The sequence below is a fragment of the Emys orbicularis genome, chromosome 4 (assembly GCF_028017835.1).
Source record: "Emys orbicularis isolate rEmyOrb1 chromosome 4, rEmyOrb1.hap1, whole genome shotgun sequence".
Lineage (NCBI taxonomy): Eukaryota > Metazoa > Chordata > Testudines > Emydidae > Emys > Emys orbicularis.
In genome coordinates, this window is record NC_088686.1 from 138,532,484 (window position 1) to 138,546,543 (window position 14,060).

Below are 14,060 nucleotides of genomic sequence, written 5' to 3' on the forward strand. Positions count from 1 at the left end.
AAGGTGCATAGAGCCCTCTACCTGCATTAACTTCAGCGAGAGTTATGGGCACTCAGCTTTTTGAAAAAATGAGCCCAAAATTGGCTCTGCCCCCAAGCTCTCAGGAGGAGGCGATGGCAGACTTAGCTCTGGGCCATTGAAGGCTCCTGGATCTGTGCTGTGAGCATCTCTCATGTTACAGGATCTGGTGATAACACGATAGTCACCTGATGTAGTTAAAGCAGGGTATAGAAGGGACCGAACAAGGTGTTCACAGGGTCCACGATTAAGGGACCATGGATGCTACACGGCCAAACCATGTGTTAATTGGGCTGGACACAACTGTGTTGCAGCTGGATCTGAGGATGCGGTACTAGTTTCTGTAGCGAGGAGGCTTAGAGGTGGGCACAGAGCACTGAGGTGATATGTGCTACGGGGCTTTGGAGACATGATATGGAACCTCATGGACTATTGGGCTGTATGTGGCACTGGGCCTTGGAGACCATTTTTTAGGACACAGGATGTGACCTCAGAGCCTGCTGGGGGTACCCTGCTGCCCTATGGCCTTTGCCAGTTGGCTGAGAACGGGGTGGAAGAGCTGCAGTTGAGGGACATTTAAAGCTTCTCCATTATGTCTGCCCTGAAGTCTTTGTTGGATTCTACCCATCCTTCCCCAAAATAGGAAAGTTCAGCTCCTCCCAGGAGATCCCTGGTTTTCTCCTCCTTGTGGCCATGGAGGTATCTCAGATGCCTTCCAGCTATTGTGGGGTGAGTTATCTCCCCTCATCCCTCCCATGGAGCAGTCTCAGGATGTTGACCCGAGCTGGGTGGTAGTGGGGCGCCAGTGGACCCGCAACAGTATCTGAGCCTGAGTGCAGAAGCAAGGGTGTGGGAGCAAGATCCATCGATGTCTGCAGTGCAGCCATCAGTGCCGGTGCCTACAGAATGCCCGTGGCCCTGGGACGCCTACCATGCCCTCATGGCACTGAGTTCATGAGGTGGTGGATGGGACCTTTAACCCGGGCTAGGCAGCAGCAGCCCCAGCGGAACGAGGGGCCCTGCCCCGGAGAAGCCTGCATGGCATGGTGCGCCGAATGGCACCCTCAATGCCCCCTGCCGCGGCGGCAGGGCCAGCTGGCTGCTGCCAGGGCCCTGGGCAGACAGTGCCTGTGCGGCTGCTATAGCCACATGCTGCCCCTTCTCCCCATGGCAAGACCCCCCCGCACCCCCAAAGATGCAGCTGGCCTGGGGGAGGGCAGCACCCTGGCAGATGGGGCGCTCCCAGCTGGTGTGAACCTGACAGCACCTCCAGGGGGGGCTGCCCCACTGCAAACCCTTCCCATCCCCTGCAGGGCTACTGGGGCAACAGCCCCTCACCCGGGCCTTCATCCCTTCCCTCCTCCTCCTCCTCCTCCCTGCCCCAGATCCCTCCGCCCTAGCTGGCCGGCTCGCCCCTGGCCGGGATGCGAGCAGCTGCTGCCCCCTGCCGCCTCTCCGCTGCACCAGCCGCCTCTGTCTGCCCGGCCCCGGCTCCGCCCCCTGCCCGGGCCCGGCTGAGGCCCCGCCCCGCCGCGGCCGGCTGTCAGTCACGCGCCTCTGGGCCCTTCCGGATGGGTGGGGCGAGGAGGGGGTGCGCGGGGCCGGGCGGCAGGTAAGGGGCTGGCGCTGCCCGGAGCTCGTGGCAAGCAAAGGTGGGGACGGGAGGGGAGTAGCAAAGGGAGGGGGGGCAACAAGCCGGGGAGATGTAGCAGGGCAAAGAGAGGGGGCTGAGGGGGAAGCAAACGGAGAGCCGGCAGGTTTGGGGAGGGGGGATGCAGCAGGGCAAAGGAAGGGTCTGGGGGTGGCGGCAAAGGGAGAGGGGTGGGGTGCAGCAGGGTAAAGGGGGGGGACAGTGGGGTAAAGGGAGAGGGGGTGGATGGTGCAGCGGGGTAAAGGGAGAGGGGTGGGGTGCCGTGGGGTAAAGGGAGAGGGGGTGCAGCGGGGTAAAGGGAGGGAGGTGGGGGTGCAGCAGGGTAAAGGGAAGGGGTGGAGTGGGGTAAAGGGAGAGGGGGTAGGGGGGATGCAGGAGGGCAAAGGGAGAGGGGTGGGGGATGGCAGCAAAGGGAGGGGAGGGGAGTGGGGGGGTGCAGCAGGGTAAAGCGAGGGTGGGTGCTGTGCAGCGGGGTAAAGGGAAAGGGGGCGGGGGTGCAGCAGGGTAAAGGGAGAGGGGCGGGGGGTGCAGCGGGGTAAAGGAAGAGGGGGCAGGGGTGCAGCGGGGTAAAGAAGAAGTGGAAGCTGGCAGGCGAGGTACTGGAAAGCGAAGGGTGGCCAGACTAGGGGAAGGCAGGAGTCTCTCTGGGGCCTGCAGCAGGATGGGTTAGGGGAAAGCGTAGCAAGCAAAGCACAGCAAGCTGCAGGGATTGTACACGAGCCCGCAGGGTTTTCTTGCAGGGCTTTAGTTTGAGCCTGTGCTTGTCCTTCCTCAGGACCTAGCTGTAGGGCTTCGAAGAGCCTCCCGAGAGGGTGATGAACACGTCTCGGGAGTGACGCCTCGCCAGCAGCAGCCGTTGCACACACTGCCCAAGCGCTGTGGAGTTTTTGGTGGTGAGCAGGGCCATGCACTAACGGGGGGAGACCTGGGAGGGGGCGTTATATGTACGGGGATGGAGAACACTGCGGGTAAAGGGGGACACTGCCACTAGGTTAAAAACGATAAAGCCCCCTAGCTTAGTACCAATAACCCTATAGATAACGAAGTGCTAATTTCTCACTATGCGTGCAGGCCCTGATCTTGCAATGGGCTCCCTGCCAGCAGATCCCTGCTATAGGGGGTCAATAGGCTGATACTTGTGCTGAGCCTGTTGCAGGATTTTAGAGCCTTATTCATTGCATTTCTTTTCTGCTTGGACAATGCAGGCTGACTCCTATGAGTCTGGTGTGTACATAAGATAGATGTTACAATTCTAAATTTTTTTTTTTGCTTGGAGACTCCATGCCTGTCTGCTATGGTGTCCGTTCCAGATAGGCTTTAAGGGCGAGTCTGAGTGCTGTCCCTCATGCAGACTTTACATTTGTTCTTTCTTTGTTGGGCTTTCCCCCCTGAATCTGAAATAAGCCTTCAAGGTTTGTAAGCCATCTGTGCTCTGTCTGGGGGATAGAGAGCCACAGAAATGTAGGGATGGAAAGGACCTCAAGAGGCCACCTGTTCCATCCCCCCAGGCTGGGGCAGGGATAAGTAAATCATGGATACCAGGATTAATGATGCCATGGCCTAGACTAGTACTGTGGGGTTTGGGCTGCCGGTGGGGAATGTTTGCATCCAAGCACAACGATATTTCTTAGGACCATTCTGCCTCCTTTCCCCCAAACCTGGCCCTCGACTGGCTGCCAGCATCCCTACAAAGGAGGAGAGATCTGATGGTGGATTGGAAGCTCTTTGGGGCGCGTACCATTTTTGTTGATGAATAACACCTAACACAATGGGCTCGTGGGCCATCATGAGGTGCGACAGTAATACAAACAATAAACAGTGGTGGGGCCTGGGATGAGTCCTGCACAGGACGCTATCAAGCTGCTCCCTGTGGCTGTGGGTCTTTGGGTAATTCCCTGTAGCGGATAAAGGCCCATTGTGCTCATCTGAGATGCAGCCTCATGGCTAAGGGCTTCCAGGGCGTTTCCTGACTCCAGAATGCTCGGGGGTCTGCTCCCAAGCCAAGATCTGGCCTTTGCTGTCGATTTCAATGTGTGTCTTTATCCATCTCAAGAGAGTTTTTGTATGTGCTGCGTATTGCAAACTCGTGCTCTGAGATACTTGTCTACGGCAGAGATTCTTTCATGGATTAAGCTGCTGGGGGAGGTCTCTGCACCAGCGTCACAGAGGAGAGATTTGAGACAGAGCTGGGCTGTTTTTTCTTACATCCCCAAATGGCGCATTGTTAATTATTATTTGTGTTACCGCTGCACCCAGGGCTCATTGTGCTAGGGGCTGTGAGCTGTCTCTGAAGCGACGTCCTCATCTGGGCGTTTCTGTGGGAGCAGTGAGGCCGTGAAGATGTGTTGGCATTTCCTTGAGCCTAGCGCTCTTATTGGTGTCAGGCTAATGCCTAGGGTTCCAGGTGAGATCAGGGCCCCGGTGTGCTAGGAGCTGTACGTGCATGTAGTGAGGAACGGTGCTTACGATCTAAATCAGTGAGACAAAGGGGAGGAGAAACAAAGCATTACCATCCCCATCTTATAGGTGGAGAACGGAGGCACAAAGAGGGTGACTTGCCCAAGGTCATACAGGAGTCAGTGGCATAACAGGGAACTGAATCCAGGTCCCGAAGGCCAGTGCCTAAACCACAGGCCCGTCCTCTCTCTCTAGTAGATGCAACAGCACGACAAGGCAGTGGTGAGGTGTGTGGGCTCCAATTCCTGCCCAGGTTGCAGGCAGGTATTACCTAGCACTGCAGGGGGCTGTGTCCTTCTCTGGCACCTTTTGTCTCAGCGCCTCACAAACATGACCAAGATGTCTGCCTCACGCCCGGGGACTTAGGAGGGTGAAGGGAGGCGCATCGTCCCTGTTTTAACAGATGGGGAAACTGAGAGAGGGGACTGGCCCACATTTGCACCAGGGCCGTGACTCTGTCTTGGGCAAATCGCTTCTCCCTTTTTTTGTGCCTCCATTTTTCCCCATCTGGCAAAAATGGGGGTGAAGTTATTGATGCAGGGTGCTTTGGGCTCTGTGGCTGGGCTGTGCTCTCTGAGCGCAGCGAAGCGTTGGAAAGCAGATGCTCAGCGAGTGCCCAATAGATGTGCGCAGGCTTGTTTTTAAATGTGCCATTTCCCTATGCAGCATGGGTAGCTTTTTAAAGCATCCCCCTCCTGAGTGCGTTTAAACGCTAAGGATCCGATCCCTTACCTGTTACGCCTTCCCTTGACCCTAATGGGCATTGGGTGGGGCCTGAAGCAGCCCGCTAGGCTACATACCAATGGCTTGAATATGTTTCCTCTGCTGGAATCGGATGTCACGGTCAGTCTCATGACTCGTTATACGCCGTGGTACCAATTTGGGGGCTTCACATCCTTCCCCCCCACCCCCAGCTGGAATTTGGCAGCTGAATGGGAGAAACTGATTTGAATCTTAAACTTAAATCTACGATCTTGTTCTGATTGTTTGTTTATGGACGAGAGGGTTAGCCAAGAGGTTGTCTTCCTGATGAAGATCGGAGCCACCCCTCTGTCTCCCCTCGAGCAGCTGCTTCCGATGCAATGAGTAACACGACCACTCCCACCTCCGCCGGCACCTCCAGCGACTCCTTGGTAGGGTACGTCCTGGTGCCCTTCTTCCTCATCACCGTCATCGGCATCGTTGTGGTGGTGGTAAGAGACTTGTTTTTGTTTGGGAGTCCCCATGGTGCGATCCTCTAGGTCGCTAGTTCAAATCCAGGCATTGACCAAAAGTTGTAACCGCCTCGGTGGCTGCTGGTCCCAGTGCGGATCACGTTGGGAGCTCTGGCAGAGACCAAGGGTTGAATGGGCCCCATGGAGACCGCACTCCTCTCTCACCCCTAGACGCAGTCTCTCCAGGTTGGGGCTGACCTATGCCGGTGTGTGGTGAGCTTGAGTGGCCGCTGCCTGGGCTGTCCCTGCTCTGTGGCTAGAGGATGTCAGTCCACCCGAGGGGTGGCCGTGTGAGGCCTTTCCCCAGCACTGATGTCCCCAAAGAGTTGGGGAGAGCGCGATCCAGGAGGGCGCGGTTCTCTGCTGGCCTGGCAGAATCTGCACTGTTGGTACAGTGCCGGGTGGCTTCTTGTCTCTGACCTTTGGCTGATTGCACTCCTGCTGGGAGGGCACTGGGCATTTAAATGCAAACACAGAAGTGCCTCGACTCTCTTTCTCGGTTGCTAGTGGCCTCCACAAATATCTGGCTCCTGAGAGCCGGGCTGGCCCAGGCAGTTCGCTCAGTCAAAGAGCTCAGATCTAAAACCAAAACCCGAGAGACCCTCGCGCCCCAAACAGTTTTGTTCGAATCGAGGAGGGGAGACCTGCGGAGGGGTTGCATGTAAAGGGAGGATTCATTGTAAGTGGGCAATGATGGGCCAAAGCCCATCCCCAGGGTGGTGTCTTGTAGACTATAAATGGGGTGAGGGGATTGGATGGCCTTTTTAAATTTTTTAAAGGGAGTGTGTTCTAGCTTGACCACAAGGCATGGACTCAATGCAGGACTCATTGGGTGAGGTTCTCTGTCCTGTCCTGTGCAGGAGGTCCTAGAGAGCAGATGGTTCTAATGGTCCTTCCTGGCCTATGGTGATGGGGTACAGAGCCTTTCGTCTCTGCCAGCTGGATGGGTACTGCTTGCAGGCCACCCAGCAGCTGTCTGTGAAATGAGCGGATTTATCCGCTTCCTGCTGAATGTGTGTCCGGATCACAAGTCCGATGACAACGCTGGCAGCTTGATGGCAGTGTCATGGATTGAGCTTCTTTGGAACAGTCTCTTCCTAGGTGGCCAACTCCTCGCTAACACCTAGGGCCAGCGTCTCCAAAGCGCTCAGCCTCCAGCGTGTGGAGCTGTCCTGAAAATCCGGCCTCAGGTGCCTGGAGATCTCTGGCCAGGCCCATTGACAGGGGATGCTATGGGGGGGAAGATAGTGCTGCCGCCATCCAAATGGAGGTCTCCAGGGCTGGCCAGCCCCTTTCATTAGCGCCAAACTCACTTTAAATATGTTAACGCCAACCTATGGGCTGTGTGGTTGCTCACTACATGCTTTCCCCCCCCCCCATTGCAGATGATGTACATTCAGAAGAAGAGGAGGTAAGTGGCTGAGTCTGGGGGCTGCTGGTATGTTAGGGAGGGGAAGACTGTTTTTGCTTTGGCTGGAGAAGGGGGTGGTCATACAGCATCTGCAGCACTGGCCTAGCTGGAGATGATAGAATAGATCCAGACTCACTCGGGGGAGCACGGGGGCCTTTGTGTGTCTGGGAGAGAACTCACTGGCTGTAGTCACTCGGTGCCTTTAGATTTAGGGCCTTCCCCCTAGATTAAGAATGGTGCTAAGGGAAGGGAGGGTGTGCAGTGAGAATTAACCTCTGTCCCCTTGGTCTGTCCATGTCCACCTTCTGGGGCAATGAATATCTTCCACCTGACTTGGATCCTGGGCTCTGTGATGCCAGATCCTTTGTGTGCGGCTATGACCTGTGGTGGCAATAGCTGTTGGCTCAAATGCTGCAGTCCTTGCACGGGCCAAACTCCCATTGACTCATCGTTGTGCTCGGTCCCAGTGTGCTAGGCGCTCCGCTGCCCCGAGGAGCTTAGACCCGAGCGTAAGAGGAGACAGCGGGTGGATTGAACAAAGAGATGGGGGAGGAGTGTGAGGTAACAGCGAGATGGTAGCTTTGAATGAGGAAGGAGTGCTGGCTTTGGCCCATGGGCTCAAGACCTGGGGTGAGATTTTCAAAGCTGTTTAGATGTTCAAATTAAGGCAAGGAACGTGTCTACATCCCCTAGGCGGCTCTGGAAATCTCAGCCCCCGTGACTGTCCCTTCCCCTCTGCTGGCCGTGTGATCCTATTGTCAGCGTCACCCTGGGGTCCATGGCGGGGCTGTGGGTTCACAGAGCAGCCTCGCAGTCCCCTGTCTCTGCGCGTGTCAGGTTTGACAGGTTACGTCACCACCTGTTACCGATGTACAGCTACGACCCCGCAGAGGACCTGCACGAGACTGAACAGGAGCTGCTGGGGGATCCAGACGACACCAAGGTGAGCTGCTCGGGTCCAGAGGCCACGCGCGAGAGCGGCTGTGGGCGGGTGGCATGAGTGGGTGTGATGCCACTTGGAGCTGGTCGTCCCCGGCGCCGGTCACGTTTGCTTTTGGGGTAACGTGCTTGTGAGTCAGGAGGGTTGCCGGAGGAGAACGTGAGGAGGCACTTTACCGAGCATCCAGACTGCTCCGGCCAATGTTCCTCATCCTAAATCATCTGTTGTAGAAGATCTGCCCAGGAGAGCACTGTGCATTCAGCAGTCTTGTACAAGAGACACGGGGGATGGGGTCTGAGCACAGGACCTGGATCAGTGCTTGAGTGGCTAGTTATGTGGGCAAGTAACAACCTTTTGGTGCCACTGTTGGCCTGTAATCACAGAGTGATTCAGGTTTCTGTGTAGTCTCCCAGGGAGTTTGCTCCTGGAGGTGAAGTCCTAAGGGCTGTTGTAAATGCTAACTTTAAAAGGGTCACTGTCAACTTGGCAAACCGCATTTTTGGTCTGGAAACTTTGTATCTAGTATTGTTAATGGTAACAGCGGAGATCACTATCACCAGCATGTTACAGCAAAAGTTCGGGGTTGAGGTGGAGAATCAGCTCGACATGAGTGACGCTGTGGCCAAAAGGGTGAATGCGATCTTGGGATGCAGAAATGGGAATTTTGAGTAGGAGCAGAGAAGTGGTTTCACCTCTGCATTTGGCACTGGTGCGACCGCCGCTGGAATCCTGTGTCCAGCTCCAGTGCCCACAATTCAAGAAGGATGTTGATCAATTGGAGAGGCTACAGACAGGAGCCATGAGAATGATCAAAGGATCAGAAAACCTGCCTTCTAGTCCTAGACTCAAGAAGCTCAGTCTATTTAGCTTAACAAAGAGAAGGTCAAGGAATCACTGACTTGATTACAGTCTATAAGTACCTACAGGAGGAACAAATATTTAACAATGAGCTCTTCACTCCAGCAGAGAAAGGTTTAACACAATCCAAGGGCTGGAAGCTGAAGCTAGACAAATTCAGACTGGAAATAAGGTGTAAATTTTTAACAGTGAGAGTAATTAACCATTGGAACAATTTCCCAAGGGTTGTGGGGGATTCTCCAGCACTGATCATTTTTCAGTGAAGACGGGATGTTTTTCTACAAGATCTGCTCTAGGAATTATTCTGGGGAAGTTCTCTGGTCTGTGTTACACAGGAGGTGATAATCACAATGGCCTTTTTTTGCATTGGAACCTATGAATATATGAAATGAATAGTCCTTTCTCTGGCAGCTCATTCTGTGTAGTCAGTTCAAAGGATTTCCTCAGTATTGTCAGGCCCCAACCTTGCAACCGTTTTACCATGTAACTCATTGGGTCTGTTCCTGGGTATAAAGTTACCTTTGTGTTTGCAGCATTCCTCTGCTGAAAAGAGCCCTAAACTCTAACAAGAGAGCAGAAAAACCTTGTCATTTGCTTTTCAAAGGATTTTAACAAGATACTCCTTTTAAAGGGGCTCTGTCAGAAACAGGATATTTTTTCCCACTTGGTCCATTTAAAAAAAAAAAAGAGAAATTCACGTTGACTGTGTTCCTTTAAATATCACTGCTGTTACTCAACGGGAACCAATGAATAGAAATGGAGGAATATTTAAAAAAAATCTGGCTTCAGAAAAAAATACTAAGAAATACCCACTTGCCTCTTAAAAACATGGTTTTGAAAATTCCTTCATCTGCTGTAACTAGAGCTTTGACCCGCAGTACTTCAGTTACCAGGATCAGTAAAAATCTGTACAAGATTTCCCCCTTCCTCATATTGATCATCCTGTCCTTTAAAATACACCTGTGGAGACAGTGACCCCTGGGTGAAAGGAGGCTGCACAGCCGAGGGAATAAGGCATTGAATTGTGGGTCAGGAAAGCTGAGTTCTGTTCTCAGCTCTGTAACTGACCTGTCCGGGTGTCCTTCGCTTCTCTCTGACTGTTTTCCCATCTGTGAAATGGGGATAATATCAGGCTTTGTAATGTGCTTTGAGATCTATAGTTTAAAAACCCTATACAAGAATCAAGCATTTATTATTATTATTATTATTTTATTATGCACTTGAAATATGTAGAACAAATCCATAACTATTTAATGTAAAGCTCTCCAGAATAAAGTGGGCATATACCATTAACAATCACATCTTTAAATAAATGAATTAATAATACTGTAGATTACTAAAACTGTACAAAAGTCCAGATCTGATTTTCCACCATTTATACTGCTTTGCATTTCATTCCACTTGGATGATGAAAACAGGTCAGTTTCCCATTGTAGTTCTCACGTGCTATCCCAAGGCTGCAGTGTTTGGGCTGCAAATACAGCAGGGGAATTTTTAACTTAATTATATTGAATTTTTAAAAAAAACCCGGCTTTCACAAAACCTAAATGTGGGGCCGCAAGCTCTAATTTAAAGGGTGTGATGGACAGGGAGTTGAGAAGAGGCCAAGTGCTGTAGATAAACAACATCGGCCGTGTGGAAATTAGGTCAGTGACTCAGGGTGTGTGGGGCATGGCTGATTGCTGGGGATGTGTTAGCACTGAGATGATCACCAACAAAGCTGCGTGATCTTGTTCAGGCCAGTTGTCCTAGGCATGAGCCTAATGCACTAGATCAGAACTAGAGGGAAATTTAGATCAAAAGGGTTTAATCCTTGCCTGTTTCTACTGTGCCTTCTTAGTAAGGCCAGGTCTACACTAAAACATTGTCAAGCCAGCTACGTCGCTAAGGGGTGTGGCAAATCCACACGCTGGGTGACATGGTTAAGCCTATCTATCTCCCGGTGTACGCAGCACTAGGTTGACTGAAGGATTCTACACTGGGGTTTAGGTTGGCTTAACTATGCTCACACCTCTGAGTGACGTAACTAGATTGACCTAACTTCATAATGTAAACCAGCCCATAGCACCTTTCTGAGCTAGATTGCTGATGCAAATCCTGCCTGGATCAGCAGCAAGCTGTGCATTTACTCTCTGGAAGCGCTATGGTGCCCCCCGGTGAAATGAAGTGGTTTAGACTAAGTTCCATTCCGAGTGGGCTAGTGTACACGCTGCACAAACTTGTGCTGCAAGTGGTGCTAATTTGGGGCCCCTTTTGCAGGCAGACTCCGCGGAGGCCATGATTTGACTGGCTCAGAGAGACTGAATCCTTTGGCCAGGGGAAGGTGCTGGGGACATTTCCCCTGTGCTTGCCCACGTTCTGCCTGTTCTGTGCACAAACCGAAGGCTTGGGTCTGCAGGATTGTGTAGATTTTACAGGGTGGTGGAAACGAATTCATGAAAATAACTGGTTTGGGCAGGCAATGGGGCCTGTGATATTGGGCTTCAACTGAACTTTAACGCATGTTCCATGAGAGAAACTGACCACTCCAGCTGATCTGGCTTCTCCAGCATCTCAAGAGCTGCCTCTTATTACATGCAGTTGAGGAATGTTGTTTGCCGCTATCTCCTTGCTAGCCAGACAGCATCCAGAGTTTCTCCTCTGTGGCTGTGGACTGATGTATGGGATTTCCAGTGCATCAGCTGATTTTTCAGGTCATGACACGTGGAGCGGGGAAGGAAAACCAGCCCCTCATGATGCAGACTGCGTTTGTTTCTTTTCACTGCCTCAGTGGACACTGGGAATTCCCGAGTTCTAATCCCGATGCCTTCCACGCCTCTGGCAAGTTGCTTAATCTCCGTGCCTTGGTTTCCTTATCTGACCGAGAGGTTAACCCTGACCTTGCTTTTGTGCCCACGGGAGCTTGGGGGGGGGGGGGGGGGGGGATGCCTGGCACTTTGAAGGCAAATAAGCATGTATTGTTTGTTGCAGGTGATGCGAGGCTGGGGTGGATATCAGCCCCATCGGACTCCGCTCCTGGACATGAAAGCGTAACGCAGCTCAGAGACCAGTGCCCAGGCGATGTACTAATCACCTCCACCCCTCTCCCTTCTTGTCGATTTCTGTGCTAACGTCAAGTCCTCCCACATGGAGTTAATTGTTTAAAGCTCCACCCTCCGTTTTGCTCGACTTCTGCCCCCCTCTCCCCGTTCTGCCCTTTACAAGGTACTGCGGGTGGGCGTAGTCCCTGCCGGCTTTAGCTTCCGAGTGCTGTCAGACGGTGCTGCCCCTGAGCGTTCCCGCCGGCGAAGCACTGGAGGCATGGGCTGAGTCTTGGGTTTGCACGTTTTGACCAGGAACAGCTCTTTCCTCCTCTTGGTTACGGATATAAAACCCTCTGAGCCTTTTCACACGGGCCCAGAAGAGAGGCTGTCGATCCTGAGAGTGTGTTGGTGAAACTCCATCGCTGGGTGGCTCAAAGACTCCGCCCCAATAAACCCAGTTATCGCAGCCTCCCCTTCAGTATAAGCCATTTAAAACCAACGCAGTTGTAGTATTGCAGATGCATCTGCTGACTGCACAGAGAACAAACCTCCTGCCATGCTGCCTATCTATCGATGCACATACTGGGCGTGTTACTTTGCATGGGGCAGTCCCATGCACAAATCTGATTATTGTATCTCTTGCTCGCTCTGTATGGGGACCTAGTTTAATGGAGCCTTTGCTGCGATCTTGAAATAGCTGACAGCAAGCATGTTTCCTTCAGCCCTGCAAAAGGCCATTCAGACGGGTGCATTTGAAACAGTCCTTTGATTCCAGTCACCCCAGGGCAGGGATGGGTACAGTTTGGCTATGCAGTAAAAACAGGGTGAGTTTAGCAGAGCAAAACTGTCTGTCTTTGCATTCAGCCAAGAGGCCTTATGTATTTGCCAAGGAGGAGAAGTCTTCCTGGCACAAAAGCTACTGGATAGTAAAACAACCGAACTTTGTAATAGTTCAACATGGTGGATCTTTCTATGTGGATGATTTTTGTATTCAATAGTAGCTCATCTCTATATTTTGTAAATAAAAAGGCACCGTGAATGTGAGCATCTCTGGCAAGATCTCATCTTTTTTTTTTTTTTTTTTTTTTTGTAATCTGCAGTTCCTGTCTTTCCGCTTAGAGCAGTCAAAACCCATGTGAAGTGCAGCTTGTGTTGTGTTAACCCTTTGTCAACTGCAGAGCTGGGCCTGGGACATCATGACTGAAAAGGTACTGTGTCCTCTGAGCAGAACAGAAACCTCACCACCACCTGCCCTGAAGTCAGGTCCACTGATCTCTCCAGACATGGCATGGAGTGTGTGTGTGTGTGGGGGGGGGGGAAGGCTGGTCCTTGGCTCAGTCCTGTCTGCTTGCTCTTTAGAGAATCCCTTATGTCCAGGACTCTCCTCACACTCCACTATCCCTGCACTGAATGCAGTAGAGACGGGTGCTGATGCTGAGTGCTTCATGCAAGCAGGTTGCATGTGGCTGTGACCCAGTGAGAAATCATCTTCTGCACCAGGAGCTCCTGGAGTAAAAAGGCTGTTTTTGTTTGCCTCCTTCAAACTGGGTGACGGGGAGCTTAGAAAAAAAAATAGATCTACATGGCATAGCTCTTGACAGCTAAAACCAATCGTGGTTACAAAGATGCTGAAGTTACAGGCGTACATTAGTAATTCAAATGCATGGTAACCATTCCAGAACATTAATTTAAAAAAATCCCTCAAATGTTAGAAACCCAGAAAATGCAGATTTAGGGCTGCACACTCAACTAAGGTGCCTATATCACCTTAACTCTGACCCTTTAGATGCCTCCTCACCATCTTCTTTTGTTTGAAAACAGGCCTTGCAGTTTGTTACATTAGATAGGTGCGTCTGAATATGCTGCCTCGTCCCTACAGTAGCCTTTGCTGTTTTCATGGGAGTTCTCTGTCGTGATTAGTGCCTGTGAGGCCTGTCTGGAGACATGATAGCAACAGGGGTGCCATATGGAATTGTAGTGCTCAATCCTGTGAAAGTCCTGAGCACCTGGGAGGAGCCTTCAGCCCCTGGCAGGATCAGGCTCTCATGGAGGAGTGGGGAATGATCACGTAGCAAAATCAGTTTAATAGGGAATGTGTAACACGAGTGTGTGCGCTTTGGGTGACCATAACAAAATGTGGACAGCAACCCATGAGCTACGCAGTTGAGATGAGCACACAGCATTTGTGGCCATTGACCAAATGAAACTTGTAATGGGCAGCAAGTTTCTAACCTTCTATGCAGCTCTGTGCGTGCAGACTTGCAGTTCTTTACTCACTGAGGTGCTTGCGCTGTGTTGATGGGCACAAGTGAAAATCTAGATGATGGGTGTGGTTTTGGGTGCCTTCTTGGAGAAGGGCAGCCTTTACTCGGCAGTGTCTGGGTTTCTAGCCTGGGAATTCAGTTGGCTGGGCTGGGTCGGCTTGTCTTTTCTTTTACCTTGGGATAAACTGCCTCCAAATCGACTTTGACTTGAAGGTCCCACTGCT

General features: G+C 52.0%; 1 protein-coding gene across 2 annotated transcripts; it reads left to right on the forward strand.

Moving 5' to 3' along the window:
- Positions 1-1,600: 1,600 nt before the first annotated feature.
- SMIM29 (small integral membrane protein 29) lies at positions 1,601-12,612 on the forward strand. Of its 2 annotated transcripts, none has more exons than XM_065403570.1 (6): positions 1,601-1,630; positions 2,445-2,562; positions 5,131-5,319; positions 6,726-6,751; positions 7,589-7,694; positions 11,520-12,612. In XM_065403570.1, the coding sequence occupies exons 3-6, from the start codon at positions 5,209-5,211 to the stop codon at positions 11,580-11,582; spliced, it is 306 nt and encodes a 101-aa protein (XP_065259642.1). In that variant the 5' UTR covers positions 1,601-1,630; positions 2,445-2,562; positions 5,131-5,208; the 3' UTR covers positions 11,583-12,612. The 2 variants fall into 2 exon arrangements, with proteins under 2 accessions (XP_065259642.1, XP_065259643.1); XM_065403571.1 differs by having other exon boundaries at positions 1,629-1,670.
- Positions 12,613-14,060: the final 1,448 nt, after the last annotated feature.